Raw genomic sequence first — 21,677 nt, forward strand, 5'->3', positions numbered from 1 at the left:
GGAAAGGAAGGATGTGCATAATATTCGGATTTCTGATGCCTTGCACCATTTCTCCTTTGGAGTGCCGGCTCTTGTAATACAGCCAGAAGTAGACTGGGACTGGAGCCAATTCTTAGCAATGCAGAGGTGCTACACTATAGGTCAATTAATCCTTCATCAGTAACACTGGATACACCGGAAAAAGAGTTTACATCTAGGGGTTAATTTTGGATCTATTGTTTTCCTAGTTGGTAACTTTGGGTAAGTGTGTAACCTTTCTGATCCTTAATTTCATCACATATAATTACATCTGTCCTGCCTACCCGAAAAGCCATTATAAGAACCAAATCAATTACGTGCCAATATAATTTAATATGTACCAATATAAACTAGTTTTATTAGATGGTAGTTTCATTAAGTAAGAGAAGGCAGAAATGTCAACAACTACATGAGGAATACTAGTGGTTTATTTCATATGACTAGAATTATAATGAAAAAGTGTGAATTATTACAAGATTACGAATATGCGACAGAGACACAAGTGAGCAAATGCTGTTGGGAAAATGAAACTGACAGGCTTGACTGACACAGCATTGCCACAAATCTTCAATTTCTAAAAAACGTAGTATCTGTCAAGTGCAATAAAACAAGGTATGCCTGTACTCTGTATATGCCAGGGTGACAGGGTTATACAGATAACTGGCATTGTGATTTAGAGATCAACAGCAAAACAAAACAAACTGTGACTCAGGCAAATAAATAATTAGCAATTATTAGAGCTTTACAATAACCTTACCCCATTTTTTTAATCCTCAAAATAACTTGTATTTCTGGGCTCTACTCTGCTTAACATTCAGAGGAAGGGCAAAGGTATATATTTGGCAGAGGGACAAGAGGACATACTTACCCATTTTGCCATCTTCTACAAAAAGCACATTGAGTGGGATGAGGCAGCTGAAGTAGAAGACATCAATATTGTTTTTCACAGCCACCTGCCAGAAAAATAACAAAAAAAATTAGTACATCATAGGGAGCCAGGTAGGAAGGAAAGAACAGTTATGTGTCTAGAAATATATGACCCTATTTCCTTCGTCTTTTAAGACAGTGCACGACTCCCCAAATCAAGACAGGCCAGCCCATATATTGCAAAGAATATCCCTACTCATTCTACTGTCAGAGAACTGTGATGACCTGCAACGCTCTCTCTCTCTCTCTCTCTCTCTCTAGGAGGAGGTTTACGAGGGATGAATTCAAGGCATAACATCTGTACTTGGAATAATCTACTGTTATTTTTTGTTTCTATGGTTATTAGTAGTAGCTGCTGTTACCACTAAGTACCTATTAATAATATTTCAAATCCTCACCATTACTATTCCAAAGTAGGTGTCACTTCCCTCTCATTTTACAGACAAGGAACTGAGGTTCAGAAAGATCTAGGGTCACATTGCTAGTACACAGAAGAACCAGGATCGAATGCAAACTTCTGACCCTAAACCTTGATTTCTTTCCTCTCCACAATAACTGGTCATACTGCCCCTTATCTTTTTTAGATACTGGTTTTAAAGTTGTTTCTTTTGTAAAATCTTATTACCTAAGTCTTATGGTTGGGCAAAGCTCATGGGTCAAACAATGGTAAATCTGATGACTATAAGAAAGAAAAAGGCTTTGAGTGAGAGAAAAAAAATGAGTTTTCTTCTCACAATACAAGCTTCTGATTTAGGTAGGCTATGATTCAGCCATGGCCTATTCTATTCAGAGCATGCTGTTTATATTTTTTAAAAAGCTATGATAAGTATTTTTATTCAGGGGCAATACTGATTGGCATATATATTCAGAAACAGCAAAATTAAACTGTGGCAGATTATAAGCACCATATACTGTAGGAAGGGAGAGTAGGAGGAGAATTGCTTTAAACCACCACTTCCTACTGGTTTCTGTCACTAGTGACTTTCCTATTTATGCTTTGGGCCCTGGAGGAAAACATTTCTCTGGGCAAGTTCTACAATCAGTAACAATGCCTATTTTTCTTTCACAGTGCTCTAAGTAAATAAAGGGGAATATAAAGTGCCTATCTAGCACCACTATTCTCCCTCTCCCCACCCTCCTTTTGGGACAAATGTCCACACTTCAACAGCATACCTATCTCTTAATCAAAACTCTGGCTATGAGCTCCCAATAGCCACTTTCCAAAGTACTTCTGTTTTGTTGTTGTTGTTGTTTTTCATTTATTATCAACCCATCTTCTTCACCTTAAACCATACCTTTATATCTTCCTCCATAATTTGGTTATGTCTACTTGAAAGTCTGTTCTCTCTCCCAGAAGAATCCATCAAATTACTTTCCTTATAACTTGTGTTTTTAACTTTTCAATTATCAATCCCATAGGAGATTCTGACCATATCACATAATCAATGCCCAAAATGCCAAGACAGCAGGATTCTCGAAACGCTTGAGAATGGTGAATGTAAGCAGAAAAAACCAACCTCAGGAAAAAAGGGACTTATGACATTATTTTAAATGTATTAGAGCACTACTTCTAAAGATTTATATCAGAGTGGGCTTCTGGGAAAGAGGTATTTTCTAATTAATCTGGTACTTAGCAATGAGAGGAGAACTCTTATTTCAAATAAGGGCATCAAGAAGATCTTGAAGAGTGCCAGGCTCTCTAAAGGGAATTTAGAAGTGAAAAACTAGGGTGGCATGGATAGGCTACTGTGGGTTACATAAAAGTCTTATGTGAAATGAGAGTGATTATCATTTCCATCATCTTTGAAACTAAAGTCATATTTCATAATGTGCCATTCATTCAAATATTTATTAATGTTTACTATGTCCTAACCATTTGAGATATAAAGAAAAATACAGACAATATAATCCTTATCCTCCAGGGGATAATACTGGAAGTACTTAATCAAAGACTTATATTAGAATACTCTGGAGAAATTTTTCAAAACGGATGCCATGCCAGGGCTCTATCCTACACTAAAGAATAACGATCTCTAAATCTAGAATCTGGCATATATTTTTGGGAAAAAGTTCCTAGGAAGATTAACCAGATAAGCAAGTAATTTAGAACAATGTTACTTAAGAGGTCTGAATCAGCTTATATATACATTGTTTTTCTGAGGGAATTCTTATTCTAATCGGAGCCCTTTAAATGGAACAGACATGAAACGCTCCCCTAGGTTAGCAGTAATAAACCATTCTGCCTTGAACAGCTTTTGAATAAACAGATGAAAGCCATGGACCCTCTTCCTGAAAAATGTGCATGCAACATTTTGACATACAATTTCAGGGGTTTTAGGCACCCTGACAACTACTCTTGGACTTCTGTTCTAGGATAATTCTGAGAAGCTGGACACCCAAGCAGAGGCAGCAGACACAGTGGTTCAGAACACGGACTTGGGAACTGGACCAGACAACCTGATTTCAAAATTTGACTCTGTCACTTACTAGCTGTGTGACTTTGTTCACACAGCTAGTAAGTACTCAGTTCAGTTTCCTGTCTGTAGAATGGAGAGTCACTTACTAGCTGTGTGACTTTGTGCAAGCAGTACTCAGTTCAGTTTCCTGTCTGTAGAATGGAGATAATAATAGTACTGAATGCATGAGTTGTTATAAGGATAATGAGTTAATATCTGCAAAGCACTTAGAATGGTGCCTGGCTTACAGTAAGTACTATAAGTAGTGTTTGTTAAAGAAAAATGCCCTTTTCTTTCACTATCTTCTGTTTTACCTGTTTTACTCAGAATTTTTCATAATTAAGGATAATCACATTAGACTTATCTGAAATCTTACACATGCTCAAATATAGTACTACTATACTAAAAAGAGATCAGAAGATTAAAAAAAGGCTTATTAGCAAACTGTTAGCTTAATGATTCTGCTTGCTACTGTGCCCTTGATAAAATATCTCTTTATAGGATCAATTGCACACTGGTCACTTTTTGGAAGGAAGTGTTTCATATTGTTTACATTAGTTTTTCAAAATCTGCATTTTGCAGCTCTCTAAATTTTACTCTTGGGTAGAACTGCATTCATTTCAAAAATATATGGTTCTCTTGGATCTGGTGGCCCATGCCTACCTATCTAACCTATTTCCTCTATATCAACCGTATCAAAATTACTTCTTGTTCCCCAAACACTGAAACTCACAGTTCTGTGCCTTTTTACGTTATTCTTTCTGCTTAATACATTCTTCTCCTGAACCTTTAGCTGTCTGGAAAATATCTCTTTAATCTTGAGTCAGTTCAACCTTGAATTTCTCAGGAAAGCTCTTATCCCTCCCCAAAGCACCCAGTGCATACTGTTCTACTATAGCATAAAATAATTGTATGTTTACATCTGCCTCACTGTTAATACAATAAGCTCCTTGAGTGCAGGGGCTCTCATTTTCACTAGCATACTAGTGGCTCAATGAATATCTATTGCATGAAATTGAAGGGAAGATGTTGAGAAAATGGAAAGAAACACTGGTTTTTCACCCTTTTTTCCTACCTCCAAATCATTCATATGCATAACAGTCCCAACAATACCATTGCTCATTGGGTAAACTGATACTCAGTGAGGCAGGAATGGGGATGGGATGATATATGAGCTCTTTTAGCTTCAAATCACTGAGTTAAAATAATATCAATATGCTAAGGAAGAATAATACAGGTAGTAAATCACAACCTAAGAATTCGGATTCTCCAAGAATATGCCAATCACTCCCCAGGAGTTAAGGCATAAAAGAATCAAGGGAAAAACACAGTTTAAAGCCAGTTCAGTTCTAATCCAGATGGTGGCTACTTTTAAATAGAACTGAGTCAGCTTTAAAGAGTATGATATTGATTCCTTCAGAGGGAGGAGGGGAGTTCCTTCTTTTTTTTTTGAAATTCACTATTCCAACAGGTATAGAATAGGAAGACACAATCCAGACAAGTTGGAGAACTATTTTCCAAGAGTTTTAACGTCAATACCTAGTATGTCTATGGGAAATCAATTTTACATGTGTGTGTGTGTGTGTGTGTGTGTGTGTGTGTGTGTGTGTGTGTATGTATATATATGTATGTGTATATATATTCTCCATCCATCCAACTGCCTACTTAGTATCTTTACTTGGATAACTAATAACTCAAATGAACATGTCCAAAACCAAATTATTGATCTCTCCTCCTCATCCTTAAACAGAACTTGCAGTCTTTCTAAACTCAGTAAATGGAACAGTGCAAAGCCTTTTATAAATGGTCTCCTTGCTTCTGCACTTGTCTCCACCACCCCCAGCACCTAGCTTCCCCAGTCTATTCTCAACACAGCAGCCAGAGGGATCTTAAAATGTAGGTCAGCTCATAAATATTTCTCTGCTCAAACCTCCAATGACTTCCTACCTCACTCAGAATAAAAGCCAAAGTTACAATTGCCTGTAATCTGATGCCTATTACCTCCCTTATGTTACGTGTAACTGCTGGCTCCATGTCAGCCACAGGCGCTGTTGTTCCTTGAACATATCAGGCATGTTCCTCTCTCATGGCTTTTTGCATTTGCTATTTTTTTTGTCTGGAATTCTCTTTCTCCAGAAATCTGCATGATTCATTCCCAGTCTCCTTTAGGTCTTTGCTTTTATCAAATATTATCCTTTCAGGTAGGTTTTCTATGACCAATGTATTCATAAAATTATACCACCCAATCTCCAACCTCAGGACTCCTTACCCCAATCTCTGCTTTATTTTTCTCCACTGCCCTCAACTGACATACTATCTTACTTAACTGTTGGTTTATTGCCTATGCCCGTGCCATGTACCCCACCTCCAGGAAAATATAAGCTGAATGAAGGAAGAGATTTTTGTGTCTTGTTCACTACTCTATTCTCAGCTTCTAGAACAGTAACTGGCATGGAATAAGTACTCAGTAAGAATAATGATTGTAAAATATTCTACTTAAAGTTCCTAACAACCATTTAGGTTTAGTCAAAACATGAATTTGGTATAAATTTTCCAAAAGGACAGTACTTCTCGAGTTTTTTTCCTAGTGTACTTCCCTTAACAGAATAGGAAAGTAAAGACATATATAATGGGGTGGAGGTAGGAGGAAGGGTCAGGATTAGGGGTATAACATGAAGTAGCTCACCGTAAGAACAAAATCTTTTTGAAGTTGCATGTCAGTCCATACACATCTATATGTTTTAATGTGTTTCTCCCTTTACCTCTGAGTAAAACTCATGCTCCAGGAAAATGTGTCACATGTATTCTTCAGCTTCAAGCACTTCCTAGCAGTGTATTTTTAAAAACTGTGGGTCACAACCAAATGGTGGCTCTTAAAATTAATTTAGTGGGCTGAAACTAGTGTAAAAAAATACAATAACAAACACCATAGTGCATCTCATGAAGAGTAAGTAATAGTTCCTGAAAGTGTTTCAGTTTTATTTACGTGTTGGGTGTGTATACTGTGTAAAATATATTTCTTAATGTTAAGTTGAAGTTAAAAAAGTTGAAAAACCATAATATTCACACACCAAATAAAAGCAAGCAGGGAAGAAATGGGTTCATAGAGCTAAGGAACAGAAAACACACCTCAGCTTCTGCTTTGAGGATGCCTAAAGCAGATCACAGATGGTACCAAGTAGCAGATAGCCTAATCCTCTGTTCCTCTGGTCTGTCACGTGCAACATGTGGCCATAACAATATTAACTTGCCTCTCAGGGACATCAACAGGAAGAACAAATAGAAATGATTCTGAGGCACTTAAAAAACACAAAAGGAGGCTATAAATGCTTAATAATAATAATGATTTTTAAAAGTTACTTTCAGTGGCTGCTGGGGAAAGAGCAGCCTGTCACCCTCAGCCTGTAACCAGCAATTAGTTTCTTTCCATAGTATAAGAAGGCTGCTGCAGTAGCTGCAGCCTCTTTATGGTGGCACAGCTGGAGACGAACAGGCTAAATTAATATTCTAACCTTCTTCCAGTGTACTCAAAAGTACTATAAAAAGGTACGAGATGAACTCAGTCTGAACTCCAGCAAATGCATCCTCTCACCACAGATAACCACAGGAGACACTGCCATAAGAAAAACCAAGGCAAGTGGCATACAGCTCACCTTTGAGAGTATATCATCTACTCTTTCATGATGTCACTTGTGACCTTTTCAAGTCTCTGAAGAATATTTTTTTTCTTTTTTCCTCCTCTCCATTTAGCCTTTGGAAAGATTATTTGCAGGCTGGTCCAAGCTGAGACCAGGCAGTGATATCAATTATTTCCAGTTTTCTGAAGAATGATGATTCAGATGTGTTTTCAAGCACCATACCACCTAGTCAACAGATCCTAGGGGAATGGCTCTGAGTGACAGGTTTTTAATGGTGCTGGCTCTAACTGTGTGATATATGTCATCTAAGACTCAAGCAGAAGTGGCTCTTTCTGCTAGTTGCTAGAGTTAAATCCACCTGTAGCTCTGCATTCCTAGTCAACACCAAAAAATAGCTACCATCTTTAGGTTCAAATATGGTCTTCCATTTCAAACCCATTTGATGATCAGCAAGGAAGCCAGTGTGACTAGAGCTGAGTAAGTAAGGAGCAGCAGATGGAGTCAATGAGGTAAGGAATGGGTAGATCGCATAGGGCTCTGCAGACCATTGTCAAGATTTTGGTTTTTCCGCTTACAGAAAATATCAGTGCAAGTTCTTCCAGACTGATGTAAACCTGAGTATAACAGGGCAATGGTATCGTAAGAATTAAACAGCTGTCACAATTCTGAAAGGAGCATAACTATGTGGAGAGGGTCACTGGCATCTGTGTGTCTCACAACGAACCCAGACCAGGGAAAATAATGCTAAGATATACTGAATGTGTGTGCAATATATCTGGAGTAGCATGAAGCTACTCCAGGCAGCTTCCTCATTTTTAAAAAGTGTTATATGTTAGGCAAAAATAAATCAGGAACTTACAGCAAATGTACATGTGCTCTCTTCCTGTCAATAGAGAATCCACCTGCCATACTAAATTGACCAATCTAGTTACTATCCAGAAACCTTTATTACAAGCCCTAAATTATCTCTTGCTCCAGCAGCCTACAACAAAATTACTCTATATAGTTTCAGTTGCTAGAAACAGCCAGTAATATTTTTACAGGCCTTTCGGCCAGCCTGGCAGATAAATTCCCAAAACCATAAGGTCTTAACTTAAACGGGTTTTGCTAGATCTGCATAGGCTCTAAACCTAAAGGTATCAATCTCTTTTTCTCCTTTTAATGACAGCTTTGTGTAGCTTGCTAGGATTGGCTGGTGTGCCCGTTTGTAGATGTCGCACCTTAGAATACCATTTACATTAATAACATGAACTGTTTGCTGTGTAGGGCTTATTGTTAAACTTAAAAACACATTTAATGTATACTGTTCTGGATCACAAAATGGTGAAGATAGAACAAGTAACCTATCAGTTAAACTGATTAGATATTCCACATCCCAGTCTGGTTTATCATGAGGTAGAAGACGCAATGGAAACTCAACAGAAAAAGACTTTAGTAATGAGAGTGAAGGAACATTATTCATTTTTAAAACCTGGAGTAAAACTGATTTAGAATCAAATCTGGGTTCTAGATAATAAGCATATAGTTTCAGATTAGTTAGCAGCAAGTTAGAAATCAAACAGGCTTACAGGTGTGCCTATGTGCTGATCTATATTATCAATCTTAATGTGGACAAAAGGAGGGCATGAGACTGCAAAGATGACTGTGCACATCAGCAGGTCGCTGTGCATAGGTGCTGTTTCTGGGTAGTTTTGCTGGGGAACAGGTCTTAAACAGAGCAGACAGAAATCGATATCAGGAACACACAGTGAGCTATGGAACTGAGAAGTATTTTGCTTTCATATTTGGAATACCTGCCTTCCAAACTCCTTCAATGGTTCCTGGGAAGAAATAGTGCCACCAAACCAATAACAATGCCACTCATTTACATACTTTCCAAAAATGATTAAATAATATTTTCCTTAGTCTCTGAACTGTCACTGATTCTGAGTACATTTACCAGTGCTTCTATTTTGAACTGATTGTTCTTAAAATTAGAATAAAACTGACATCTATATATAGTATATACAAATAAATGTCCTTCTATAAATTTAGGCTTTCCTAAAGTGAAATAAAAGGAGAAATGAATTCAGACTGAGTATATTTTCATTATAGGCCCACATGACTGATTTTCAGGTCTCATGAGCCTTGATTCAGAAAGAAACGTCTGTAAAGCCCTAGCTGTAAAGCTAGGATCTACAGATAGAATTTAAAGACATACTTTAGTTCAATATAAATAACTTCCTAGCAGAGTTTTAGAAAGATGAAATGGACCATTTTAGGATAGTAAATCATTAGTAGTATTCATGTAGATGCTGAAATGCCAATCACTGCTCATACAACTCCTAGCTTACTATCATGATATAAAGATGACTGAGATTTTTATAGATGAAAACACACAACTTTTACTACTTTAGAGTGCTTTGTGAAATTCATTATCATTTACTCAAGATGTGCAGCATGGGCTTGTTACTTGGGTAATCTGATCTTACAGGCCCTTTTTTATAATGCACTTGTTCTTAGTTTTGAGAGCTGAATTCTGGGTTTCAGGAACAACAGTTTCCTCTTGCTGAGGCCAGATTTATGCTCCATTAGACCATTCTGCTTACAGACCATCAGAAGACAGAATTCTTATCTACTGCTTATGTGTGGTTATTCAAAAGCAGGGCAGTTGCTACTAACAGACATATTCCTAAAAGAGAGACCCAGAAGCCAGGAGATGAGTGCTGGTTATATTAAGGTAAAAGATATAGCCTAATAGAATCTTGATATCTTGACAAAAAGGATGAAGAGTGTTCTCAATAAGGACAACTTAGTAAGAAAAGGAGTATCATATTAGTATATAAGATACTCTATTTCTCAGATGAGATTAAAGGATATGTTTACACTCCTGATGTGACAAGAAAAACACATCAAGTTTGAAGTAGCAATCACAAAAAGTAATTTTCCCTTTTTTTCCTTAGGCAGTCAAATGTTTTCATTTTTGATAACCAAGATTCCATTACCTACACACTGCTGATGGAATACTTTAGGTTCTGTCTTGTCTACAGGGGTTATTTTCAGCACTGGATCTAGCTGTCTGACCTAGGAATCTCTTATAGCTCCCATAAGATCCAACACTTCAAGGGCTCAACGTCTATTCAAGCAGCATGTGGTCTCATAAAAGCAACCAGAGTGCACAGTCCTCAATTGTGGATCTTGAAAGACCAAAAGAGGCTTTAATACTGAACTTGTTTGGCTTGCACGACAGTCAAAAGAAGTCAGCAGATGCCCAGCTGGCTGTTGAAAGTCTTCCATTTGGAAGTATTTACCAGTTTTTCTGGTACAATAGCTAGAGCTGTGGGCTTTCTGAGTGTGAACGGACATATGTAAGACATGAAATATCAGGGACAGGCACCATCTGCAACTGATTTTCTCACATGCTGGGACTGCAATGTAGGAGTAGCAAAGGACAGAATTTTCTTAGGGCCATACAATGGCAAAAAAAAAAAAAAAAAAAGCAACCCCATTTGGCTGACAAAAATTTTAAATATATGAAAAAATAGGACTGTAAGATTGTGTCCTTTCCAGCCAGCATTTCAGCATTTTCTGCCCCAATCACTCAAAGGTAAAATGAATAGATCGGATGTACACTGCCTTGTTTTAGAAGAGATAATTAAAGAAAAACAACGAGACATTATTCCTTTTTCCTAATTAATATTCATCCTCTTATTAAACAACTTATATAGTGTTTAGAGGTGATAGGAAGATAGAAAGATAACAAAAACCATACACAGGAAAGGACCAATCTTATCCATAGGTTCACCTCTAAGGCTCCTAATTATAAAGTAGTATAGAAGGAAGGAAAGAAGAATTTTTATAAAGATGCTACCAGACTTTCAGGTAAAAATATATTGAAAATCACATGTAAATTTTGCTTTCTCCTGGAAAAAATTCTGCCATAATTAAAGAAAAAAAATTAAAGGCATAAATTCATAAAGATAGGGAAGAAAAAAAATACAACAGAAACAAAATGTTAGTAACTGTAAAAGAGATAGATTAGCAATAACATCACAGAATTCTCAAAGGTTTAAGACTGATAGCACCTCTGAAACTGTATGGTGGGGAAATGAGGGGAAGAGATGTTCAGGAGAAGAAGATTAAGATGATATTAGAGTTCTAGAGCTCCCCAGCACCATTCTAAACTACCTTAGCCCTTCAGCTCCTGCATAAACCTAAAGATTGATTCTTTTAGAGATAAAATAGATGGTACTTTGAAGAGGGCACCAGGCATGGCTGAGGGGTGGATAGCGGATTAAGTGAATTTAATCGTACTGAACGCTAGACTCTCCAGCCCTCTTTCTTAACTTAGCTCTCTGGAGGCTGGCAAAAAGCTTTTACAAGAGAGTCAAAGACAATTTTTGGACGAATTAAGCCAATCCAAAAAGAAAGTGCTGACATAGAGGATTCCAGCTGCCCTCAGTGATGGATTAACTGGAGCTCCTGACCTGGGCCTCATGGTTTAGAGGGCCATACTCTTTTCCTCCTCTGACCTCCTTGCAACCCATGGATAGAATAATCCACAGGGCCAAAGAGGCTGCCCAGCTAAAACACACAGAATGTCCTACATAGCCACAGCACTGTTTCCGGGGCCGGTTTGAGATACCTATACTAGTCACTTTTCCTGAGGGTCAGTAAGCATATTCTCAGGCCCACGGGATGGATGGCCAAAGGGAGCAGGTGGGATAAAGTAAGAGTAGGCTGTAAAACAGAGTTTTCCAGTTGTTTTCCTGAGAGAACAGATGGGGAATTTTAGTAAAGAACCAAATGGAAATCCTGTAAAAGTACAATATCTGAAATGAAAATTATACTAAATGGATTTTTTAAAAAAGGTTGTAGCCTATAGAAGAGTCAGTATACTTGAAGACAGGTCAATGGGAATTATCTGACCTGAAACAGAAAGGAAAAAAAAAGAAAAAACAGCCTTAGTGACCTGAAAGACAGTACCAAGTGGTCTAACATATATGTAATTGGAGTTATGGAAGTAGAAAAGAGAGATAACAGTGGAGAACTTTGAAGAAATAATGGTAAAACTTTTCCAAACTTAGGAGAAATTATCAACTTATAGATCTAAGAAGTTCAGTGAACCCTATGCCAGATGAATACAAGGAAAACACTTACGTACAGAATAGCCAAGCTACTGAAAATCAAAGATTAAAAAAAAGAAAAAGAAAAAAAGAAAGAGGGGAAGTCCATAGATCAACACTGTCCAATATAACTTTCCACAATGATAGACATATTCAACCTCTGTACTGTCCAATCTAGTAACTACTAGTCATATGTGCATTTGAAATATGGCCAATGCAATTTAAGAAATTAAATTTTTAATTTTAATGAATTCCAATTTATATAGCCACATGTGGCTAGTGGCTTTTATATTCAACAGTGTAGCTAAAGGGAAATATATCAACCTGTCATATTGTGCACTTTACTGATTCAAACAGTAATAATAAAAACAAACAAAAAAGTTTAAGATACTGAGATAAGAAAAACTTGAACATTGGATATTTGATGTTAAAAAATTCTTATTGTCTAATGTGTTCGATAGTTATTGTGGTTATGTTTTTAAAAAGAGACTTTCTGTTTTTAAATATATATATAGTAAATATTTACAATTAAAATGGTATAAATATCTGAGATTTGCTTCAAAATAACATGGAGTATACGGATAGGGGTATAGATGAAACAATATTAACTACAGATTGATAATTACTGAAGCTGGATGATGAGTACACAGGGACTCACTACACTGTTCTGTTTACTTTTGTACTGCTAAAATTTTTCCATAAAAAGCTTTTAGAAAGCAAAACAAAAGGAGAAAGAGATGGAAAGTAGGAGGGGGAGAAAGGTACTGGTCCAGGAGGGTTAATGTCAAAATGGCAAGACTTAAATAGAAAGAGAAAATGAAGGGAAAACCACAGAAGTTTTTAAAAAATTCCCAGAATTGAAGGACATGAATTTCCACTTTGAAAGAGCCCAATGAGTACCCAGCACAACAGGTGAAAAGAGACTCATACTGAGGCACACCATTGCGAAATTTTGGAACATGGGGGATAAAGTAAGGATTGTACAGCTTTCATTAAGAAAGAGCATGGCACAGAAAAGGATCAAGAATCAGAATGACTTCAGACTAGGAGGAAAATGATTTCTAACCTAGAATGTTACACAGAAACTTTCAAACCAGTGTGATGATAAATACGACATTTTAAACCATGTGACATCTCAGAAACTTTATTCTCTACCTTCTTGTTCTCAGGAAGTTATTGGAGGATGTTTTTCATCAAAATGAGGGAATAAACCAAGAGAAGAGAAATACAATTGGAGAATGACATAGAAGAGAGGTGAAGGGAATGAATCCCTAGAGTGAGGATGAAGGGAGATACCAGGATGGCTGCTATGTCTCAGGTATTCAAGGAAATCAGATCAGATGGGAGCAAGTCATCAAAGACTCCAGAGGGGATCCCAAGAAAGTGAAACTGATGGACTGTTTTGAAGAATCTGATCTCACTGGAATTCAAGATTGAATTATAGTTAAAAACAATTATAGTTAAAATTATAGTTACTTTTAACACAAAAAAATTAAGCAAACGAAGAGAGACAAGTATTAACCAGTAACTTACAAAAAATTTTCTGGAGGGAAAAAATCACACTTTACTATGTATAGCTCAGCTTTAAAGAGTATATACCGTCATAATAGTGTAAACATTGAACACTGATTAAAGCAAATTCTAAGACAGCTTTATCATGAAAAAAGGATAGGAAATACCCATGTAGACAATGGAAGTGAGTAGGGAGATGGAGAGAAATATTTAAGATGAAAAAATCTAGAAGTTACAATACAAGCATGTTATTTACAGATAGAGAGGTAAATATAAAATGTAGAAGCAAAAACTGGGACCACGTTTGGAAGAGAAGGCTGGAAACTGGGTTTTTCTTAACTATAGAACTAGTTAACTGTTTAAACTGTGTTCTTATAACTCTGATAAAATTAAAACTTGAAAGAACATTGCTATCAATGTTCTCATGAGAGTTTATGGCTCAGTGAAAAAGGAAGCGAAGCAGCTGTGCAAAGACTGGGATGAACACATGTAATGTCATAATTTTATTGTCTTTTTGTAGACATCAACTTAAAAAAGCAGTCACTTGCCAGGTGTCAAGTTTGAAGAAGTATACTGGGAAAATATTTCTAAATAACTAACATAAATGAAATGAAAAACAAGAACATCAGAGTCAGAGAAAACTCATTTAGAGATAATAAAAAAAAGGTTTTTGTTTCATTTATGGCCTAAGCTCATTGAAGTTAAGATGTGAATTAGGCAGAATGGAAGCTGAAAATCTAAAGTAACCCACCCACCACTTTAAGCTAGCCATTAGTTTCAACTTCCACCAGGAGACATTAAATAGAGCTGATAATAGGGAATAAAAGTTTTTCTCTTGTCAAGTTTTTGCTTATCTTCTCCATTGGGAAATTCCGATTAATGCCATAATTATGACATCCCTGAAAGAAGAGAATGGGGGAAAACTTGGAGAATCAGCAGTTGACTACAGATGGAAATTTTTTTCCTAGTGGAGCTGAGATGCTTTATTACATTCCTCTTAGATGGAAAATGTTTAAGTTTGCTTTTTATAATGTCAGATTCGTAAAAATGAAAATTTGCTAGTTCTAATACCATATCAATACTTTTGAAGGAGGGGTTTAGACTAAGATTCAACATCTCTTATGAGGGATCCTACTTGGGATATTCATTTCACTGAATATGAAATGAAAATGCAAATAGGAGAGTAAACTGACATTCATTTATTTACTGTTTCTTTTTTAAGAGCAAAAAATTTGCCCTGGTTTCTGTGACCCAAATTCCCTTTCCTACTTCTAAAGTACAGCATTCTTGCACTCATGCTGACTGTCCTCAAATATTAGGCTTGAGGCTCTGTGGGCCAAGTGGAGGTTAGATTTCAACAAAAAGGGAGCAGATGTAGATTTGGGTTAGTTAGTTACTTACTTAAGGATTCTGTGCTGGAAAAGCCCCTTAACACATTACTCTCATCATAGTAACAGCCAATTCCATCTGCACAGTAATCCTTGTTTTGTTCTTCTAGTCTGAGCCAAGTTATATTGTGACTCACTCATCTTCACTCTAAATCATTACACCCTTTTCTGAAAAAGAGGCAGTCAACTACTGCAGCAAAAAGGTAGTTATCGTACTGGCAAAAAGGCTTGTTTTGTTGGTATTTAAACTACCAAGGAATGTTAGCTTTAATTCCAAGTAATTTTACTGTTGATGTCTCACCATCAGTACTAGTTATCTTACACTGGTATTTCCAGAAGATTAAGCAATGGGATCCCACCTTTCTTCACTGGAAAGTGGAAGGTTGGCATTTTTCTTTAATCATTTAAAACATGTTTCATAGTCTCATTCAGACTATCTTATCATTTCAAGTTCTTGGTAGGAGGGTAATACCAGTCCTCCTCTTTGCTGTGTCTTCTGACCATCCTTCTCAGTGCATATTTTCCTCTTTTTAAAAATTTTTGTTAAATTGTGAGCTCGTTTTCAGTAGAGATTTTCTTTTCAGTTGGGAGTCCTGAGGGCCCTAAAGTTTAGTTTCACCAGTCCCGGGCCAATTTTACATTAGTATCGATTTGGAGAATATTGCACCTACAGCCAGTATAAATTTGTACTATATACCCATATATTATGCCACAGATAGCAGAATATTGGGCTCTAGATTTTTCACAAGAGGCTGCCCAGAACTCTAGTCAGAGAGAAGCTTTTTCATCACTTGCCCTAGTGAAAATGTTTTTCTAGTTCCCTTTTCAGGAAAGTTGCCCTTCCAGGGTTTCGGCTCTATGCAGGGATCAGTTACAGTTCCCATCTCAGGCTGGCCCCCGGCTCTCTCTCCTGTTCTTGTGAACATGAAACCCCAAACTTCTAGGGCTTATAGCTGTAATAATATCCCATCAAGGCTGCTACAGCTTCAGCTCACAAGCTTACTACTCTGCCTTCATGTTGCTGGAACCCCAGAAGGCTTAAATTTCAAAGAGAAATTCAAAATAGATGAAAAGTGAATAATACTCTAAACTAGTACTTAAGCATTCTAAAAAATTCAATATTTTCAAGATCAAGAGGCTATATAGACTTGACAAAGTTCTGAGCTCCTCTAAGAATCTGCTGCACTTATAAATATGTGCTAATAGGGGATATTTAAATCCAGATAATCTAACTATATATAGTTGTGTGTTTTAAGATAACCTCCAAATAATTCTCTACTGAGATCTATTTTTATGTAAATGACATTCAAATTTGCTATAAGTCTTAAGAAAAAAGTTCTTAAGATCTTAAAAACGTTTCTAAATGTTTGTTGAGTAAACGAATGAATAACTAAGTCAATGCATGATTTTTTCCTTTTAATAAAAATAAAACTCTCCTCCATGGAGTTACTTCAAATCTTATTCCATAACCAAATCTAATATGCAGAAGAGAGAGGGGCTGCTTTATATACAAATGAAATAAAATTGGCAAGATACCAACTTGTACCCCGAGTGAAGTAAAGTTCTAACCTGCAGGTTATTCAGAGGTTCCATCTTCATGACTGGGCCCAAGGTGTTGAGAGGCAGGGAGACATCAATGCTCTGGTTTGGCATCAGTGGTGTATGGATGGCCAGAGGAGTGCTGGGGATGACACCAAAGCTAGGAGAGAGGATGAAAAAATCCTAGAGGTTAATCAGGAGGCAGGATTTAGCCACATCTTTGAGTTTCAAGGGCTTGTTACTCCATGTGAAGGAAACATAATTTTTCTATAATATTAAATGAAGGAACAACAGGACCCAAGGTACTCAATTCTAATTTATTATAGCACTGGTTACAACATAACCTGTTTTCCATAAAATAGAGAAGGGAAAAAACATTTGTAAGCATAGGATGGCTTTGCTAGTGTTTCAACTCTGAAAGTTTCTTATGTTTATCATGCCAGGATGGTCAGGTTTGGTAAGTATCTTTTTTATATATCTTTCCTTACAAGAACAACCTTCTTGTAAAGTACGATAAATTGGTATTATTTCACTAACTTAATAACCTGATTGGTCTAGAGAATTCACTGGTAACTCATTTTCTTTCTTTTTTGTTCACTTGCATAGGATGCAATCACTGGGAAGGAGCCAGTCTAAGAAAAGCAGAATTGATTGACTCAATCACTCCAAATGACTAGGTTAAATTGTAGACCCAAATCTGACCACTTTCTAAGCATAAGTCAGACAATGAGTACCCATTAGTTTGACTTCTCAGAGAAACCTGTCCAATAATAAATAATACAAGAATTGTAAAGAGATGAAGAAAGCCTAAGTCTAAAGTTACATAAAACCCAAAAACATATGAGGGAGAGTAGCCATGTTTTACATTTGAGAAACTAAAAAATAAAATTTCAAAGAGATGGAGCAGGAAGGAAAAAAGTGGACTTACAGGTGTAACAAATACACAAATCTCTTCCACAGGAAGGAAGATAGGGATATAATATTTATAACTATATAATTTATGTAGGTAATAGCTCTTCAAGAGATGTAAGATGGCAGAAGAAACATTTTCCTTTTCCTCTATATTTTAGAGCAGGGGTCCTCAACCTCCAGGCTGTGGACCAGTACCAGTCCATGACCTGTTAGGAAGCGGGCCTCACAGCAGGAGGTAAGTGGCAGGCTAGCAAGTGAAGCTTCATCTGTATTTGCAGCCGCTCCCCAGAGCTAGGATCGCTGCCTCAGCTCCACCTCAGATCATCAGGCATTAGATTCTCGTAGTAGCACCAATCTCTGGTGCCAAAAAGGTTGGAGACCACTGCTTTAGAGTATTAAATATAATAAATGAAATTACAAGGAACACACATCACTCATTTTGGTGTAACATTTATAGGTCAAAAAACCACTCTGCGTTTTTGATTTTTTTCTCATGATCAACAAACTCTTGTCAGTAGTCAATACTGGCACAGAAACATGGTAGCAGCTCAGTTCCAAATATTCTAATTGCTCTTCTTGGAAATGATACAGAGGAAACAAAGGAGGGAAAAATTCCTTACAAAGCTACAGCTTCCTATTCTGCAAAACTACAGGTTAGAGAAAAGCTGCAAACTTCAAATTATGTTTAAGTGTGGCCACAGTACATGAGGATGAGCAGAACTGGTGAGAAGTTCTGGAGGTACAGCAGGGAGGCCCAGGGAGTTCTGAGGAAACCAGTGGCAGTAGAGGCTGAGAGTAAACATCCCCTCTTAGAGAGAACCCCATTCCAAGTGTAAAGTGCTATGAGTAGGACTAAGATCAAACAGGACATCAGAGATGAGGTGAAGAAAGAAGGTAGAAAGTCCCTGGGGGAGCATGGAGATGACAGAGCTCAAAAAGTACCACCTTCCAAGGGGGAAACAAACACCTTAAAGACAGGGCTGTACTCCTTGGAGGCAGAGATGGCAAAAGAATCCATAGAGCTCAGGGCAGAAATAAAGTCTTCTTGAATCAAGTCAGGTTCTGAGAGGCAAAGGAGTGTGTCTATACCACAGAAAAAGAAGGAGAGTTCTTGAACATCGAAGCCTAAAAAACTACCCTGGCTCATCTTCCTCTCCTATAGACACCTCCTGCTGATAGCTAGCCTGGCAAATTCCAACTCATTCAAAGACAAGTATAAAAATGGAAGATACTATTCAAAGACACTATTCTTAAGAAGTGGAAAAACAGCAGTATAACTTCCTTATTAACAAACAAAACATACTTGAAAATAATTTTCCATTGAAACAAATGCAATTATGAAACATTTATACATGAAATTAGGGGAAGATACACTTAATGAAGCAATTGCAGCTACCACAGGACATACAGCAGTGAAAAGAAGTACCTGGGGGAGAGATGGCTAGACAATAGGAGAAGGTGAAGGAGAGCCAATAAAACTCAGGAAAGAAATAATAATAATAATAATAAAATAAATTATGTTAGAATAAACTAAACTACATTATGAACATAAAAGTAAAAAATACTCAACAAAATTTTAGCAAATCAAATCTAGCAATTCAGAAAAAGATAACATATCCTGACTAAATAGGATTTATCCCAGGAATACGAGACTGGTGTAACATTTGAAAAATCAATGTAATCTGTCATATTAATAGATGAAAAAAGAACCAAAGGATCATCTCACTAAATGCAGAAGAATATGACAAAATTTAATACCCACTCATAAAACTAAGCAAACTAGGAACAGAAAGAACGCCTTCAATCTCCATGAAAAACCTACAGCTAACACTGCACTTAATGATGAAAGACTAAATGCTTTCCTGATAGAATAAGAACATGGCAAATATGTCCCTTCTTATCACATTTACACAACCATTCACTGGCAATCCTAGTTAGTATAATTAGGTAAGAAAAAGAAAGGCATAAGACCGAAAAGAGAAAAACAAAACTGTCTCTATTCACAGATAACATGATTTATCTATGTAGAAAACCAAAAAAATCTACAAAAAGGCTACTTGAATAAGTGAGTTTAACAAAGTTGCAAGACACAAGCTCAATATATAAAATTCAATTCTATTTCTATATACTAGCAACAATCAAAAATTAAAATAAAAATGCTATTTACTATAATATCAGAACTATAAAATATTTAAATCCAAAAGATGTGTAAGATCTGTACATGATGAATAATAAAACACTGCAGAGAGAAGTTAAAGACAACCTAAGTAAATGGAGAGATAGAACATGCTGCTGGATTAGAGGACTCAATATTGTCTGATATCAATTCTCCCCCACTTTGATCTACATGGGTCACTGTACTCAATCAAAATCCCAGCAGGTAAAAGACCTATACAAGCCAAAACAATTCTTGAAAAAGAATAAAGTTGGATAGTTTATACTATCTGATTTCAAGACTTATCAGGGGAAAAAAGTTTACTTTGACTCTTACTTTACACCATATTTTTAAATTATATCAAAATGGATTATAAAAGTTAAATGTAGAAGCTAAATTTATATAATACTTCTATTAAACAACATAGAAAAAATATTTGTAACTATGGGTCAAAGATTTCTAGATAGGACACAAAAAGCATGTTATAAAGTGAAAAAACATAAAATAAATTTTATTTATATAGAACTGTTTTTTTGAAAGACTTTGTTAAGAAAATAAAGGCAAGCCACAGACTGGCAGAAAATATTTGCAAGACACATATCTGACAAAGGATTTGTATGCAGAATATATAAAGAACTTTTACTACTTCATAATAACACAGTCAATCAAAGGGGTGAGATCTGAGCAGATACTTCACCAAAGAAGATATAAGAATGGTCAATAAGCTTACGATAAAAAAAATGTTCAACATCATTAATCATTCTTGGAAATGCTAATTAAAATGAAATACTACTATAAGTATATCTATAAGAATGCCTAATTTGGTAAGGATATGGAACAGCTGAACTTTCACACTTACCATATGATCCAGTAATACCATTGCCAAGTATTTACGCAGAAAAACTGAAAATGTATATTCACGCAAAGACTTGCACGTGAATATTCACGGCAGTTTTAGTCATAAAAGATAAAATTGGAAACAATCCCAAATTCTATCAACTGGTGAGAAGGTAAACAAATTGTGGTATAGTCATCACTGGAATACTACTCAGCAATAAAATGGAATGAACTAGTGACACATCTCAGCATTATGCTAAGCAAAAGAATCCAGATGCAATAAACTCCATACTAGGCGATTTCATTTACAAAAAAAATTATAGAAAGGCATTATTATAATGACAGAGATAGAGCTACAAAGAACAATAAAAGAGACACCATAGTAAACACATAGTAAGAGACATTAAGAGTAAAATGGGAAAAAGCAAATAATATAAAATAGAAATGAGAGAAAATGATCACTACCATCCATGAAGCACTCTTGCCAGAAGATTAAGTCTAAATCTGATCAAGCCTGCAGATCTGTCTCTACTATACAGATATAATCGGCAAATCTAGATTGTGGGTAATTCCACAGATAAAAGGCTTAATTTCTTCTACAAATAAATTTCGAGGAAAAAAAGAGAGAGGAAGAGGAACCTATGGGTTAAAAGAGACTTAAGACACTTAACAAATTAGCATGTATGGGGACCTTACTGGGACCCTGTTCAGATAAAACAAATTGTACAAAAACAGACGACTGTAAAAGTCCACTGATTGGATATTTGATGATATTAAAGAATAGTGTTGTGGTCATGGGTAGAAAAAAAGTCACAAGATATATACTGTAATATTTATAGATAAGAAAAGATTGGAGAGAAAGATAGTATATACAAAAAATAGACAATGAAAAACAAATAAACACAATTCTCTAAACAAGAAAATCTAAAAAATGGAATAGCACAAAACTTTAAATATATAAACCCTGAAAACTCTCCTGAAATAGAAGATTTCAATATACATATTGAAAGGATACACCTTATTCCAGGAAAAATTGACCAAGATTGGTCAACACTGGGAATACCCTAATAAAATAACTAGCCTTCAAAACCACAGACAGCCAGACAAAATGATCAAATCACTTATATGGGGGGGAAAAATCAGGCTGGCAACTGACTTTTCCACAGGAACATTCAGTGACAAAAGCCACT

At 36.2% G+C, this 21,677-nt stretch overlaps 1 protein-coding gene across 3 annotated transcripts in view; it reads right to left on the reverse strand.

The window, feature by feature from the left end:
- The window catches only part of AP2B1 (adaptor related protein complex 2 subunit beta 1), a 105,925-nt gene that overhangs the window by 11,544 nt on the left and 72,704 nt on the right, over positions 1 to 21,677 (reverse strand). For all 3 annotated transcript variants that reach the window (XM_006924947.3, XM_006924945.3, XM_015599159.2), the window contains 2 exons: positions 16,614 to 16,743; positions 887 to 971 (listed from right to left, as the gene is read on the reverse strand). In XM_006924947.3, the coding sequence (XP_006925009.1) occupies positions 887 to 971; positions 16,614 to 16,743 (215 nt within the window). The remainder of the gene's footprint in view (positions 1 to 886; positions 972 to 16,613; positions 16,744 to 21,677) is intronic.

The sequence above is a fragment of the Pteropus alecto genome, unplaced genomic scaffold, assembly GCF_000325575.1.
Source record: "Pteropus alecto unplaced genomic scaffold, ASM32557v1 scaffold98, whole genome shotgun sequence".
Taxonomy (NCBI): domain Eukaryota; kingdom Metazoa; phylum Chordata; class Mammalia; order Chiroptera; family Pteropodidae; genus Pteropus; species Pteropus alecto.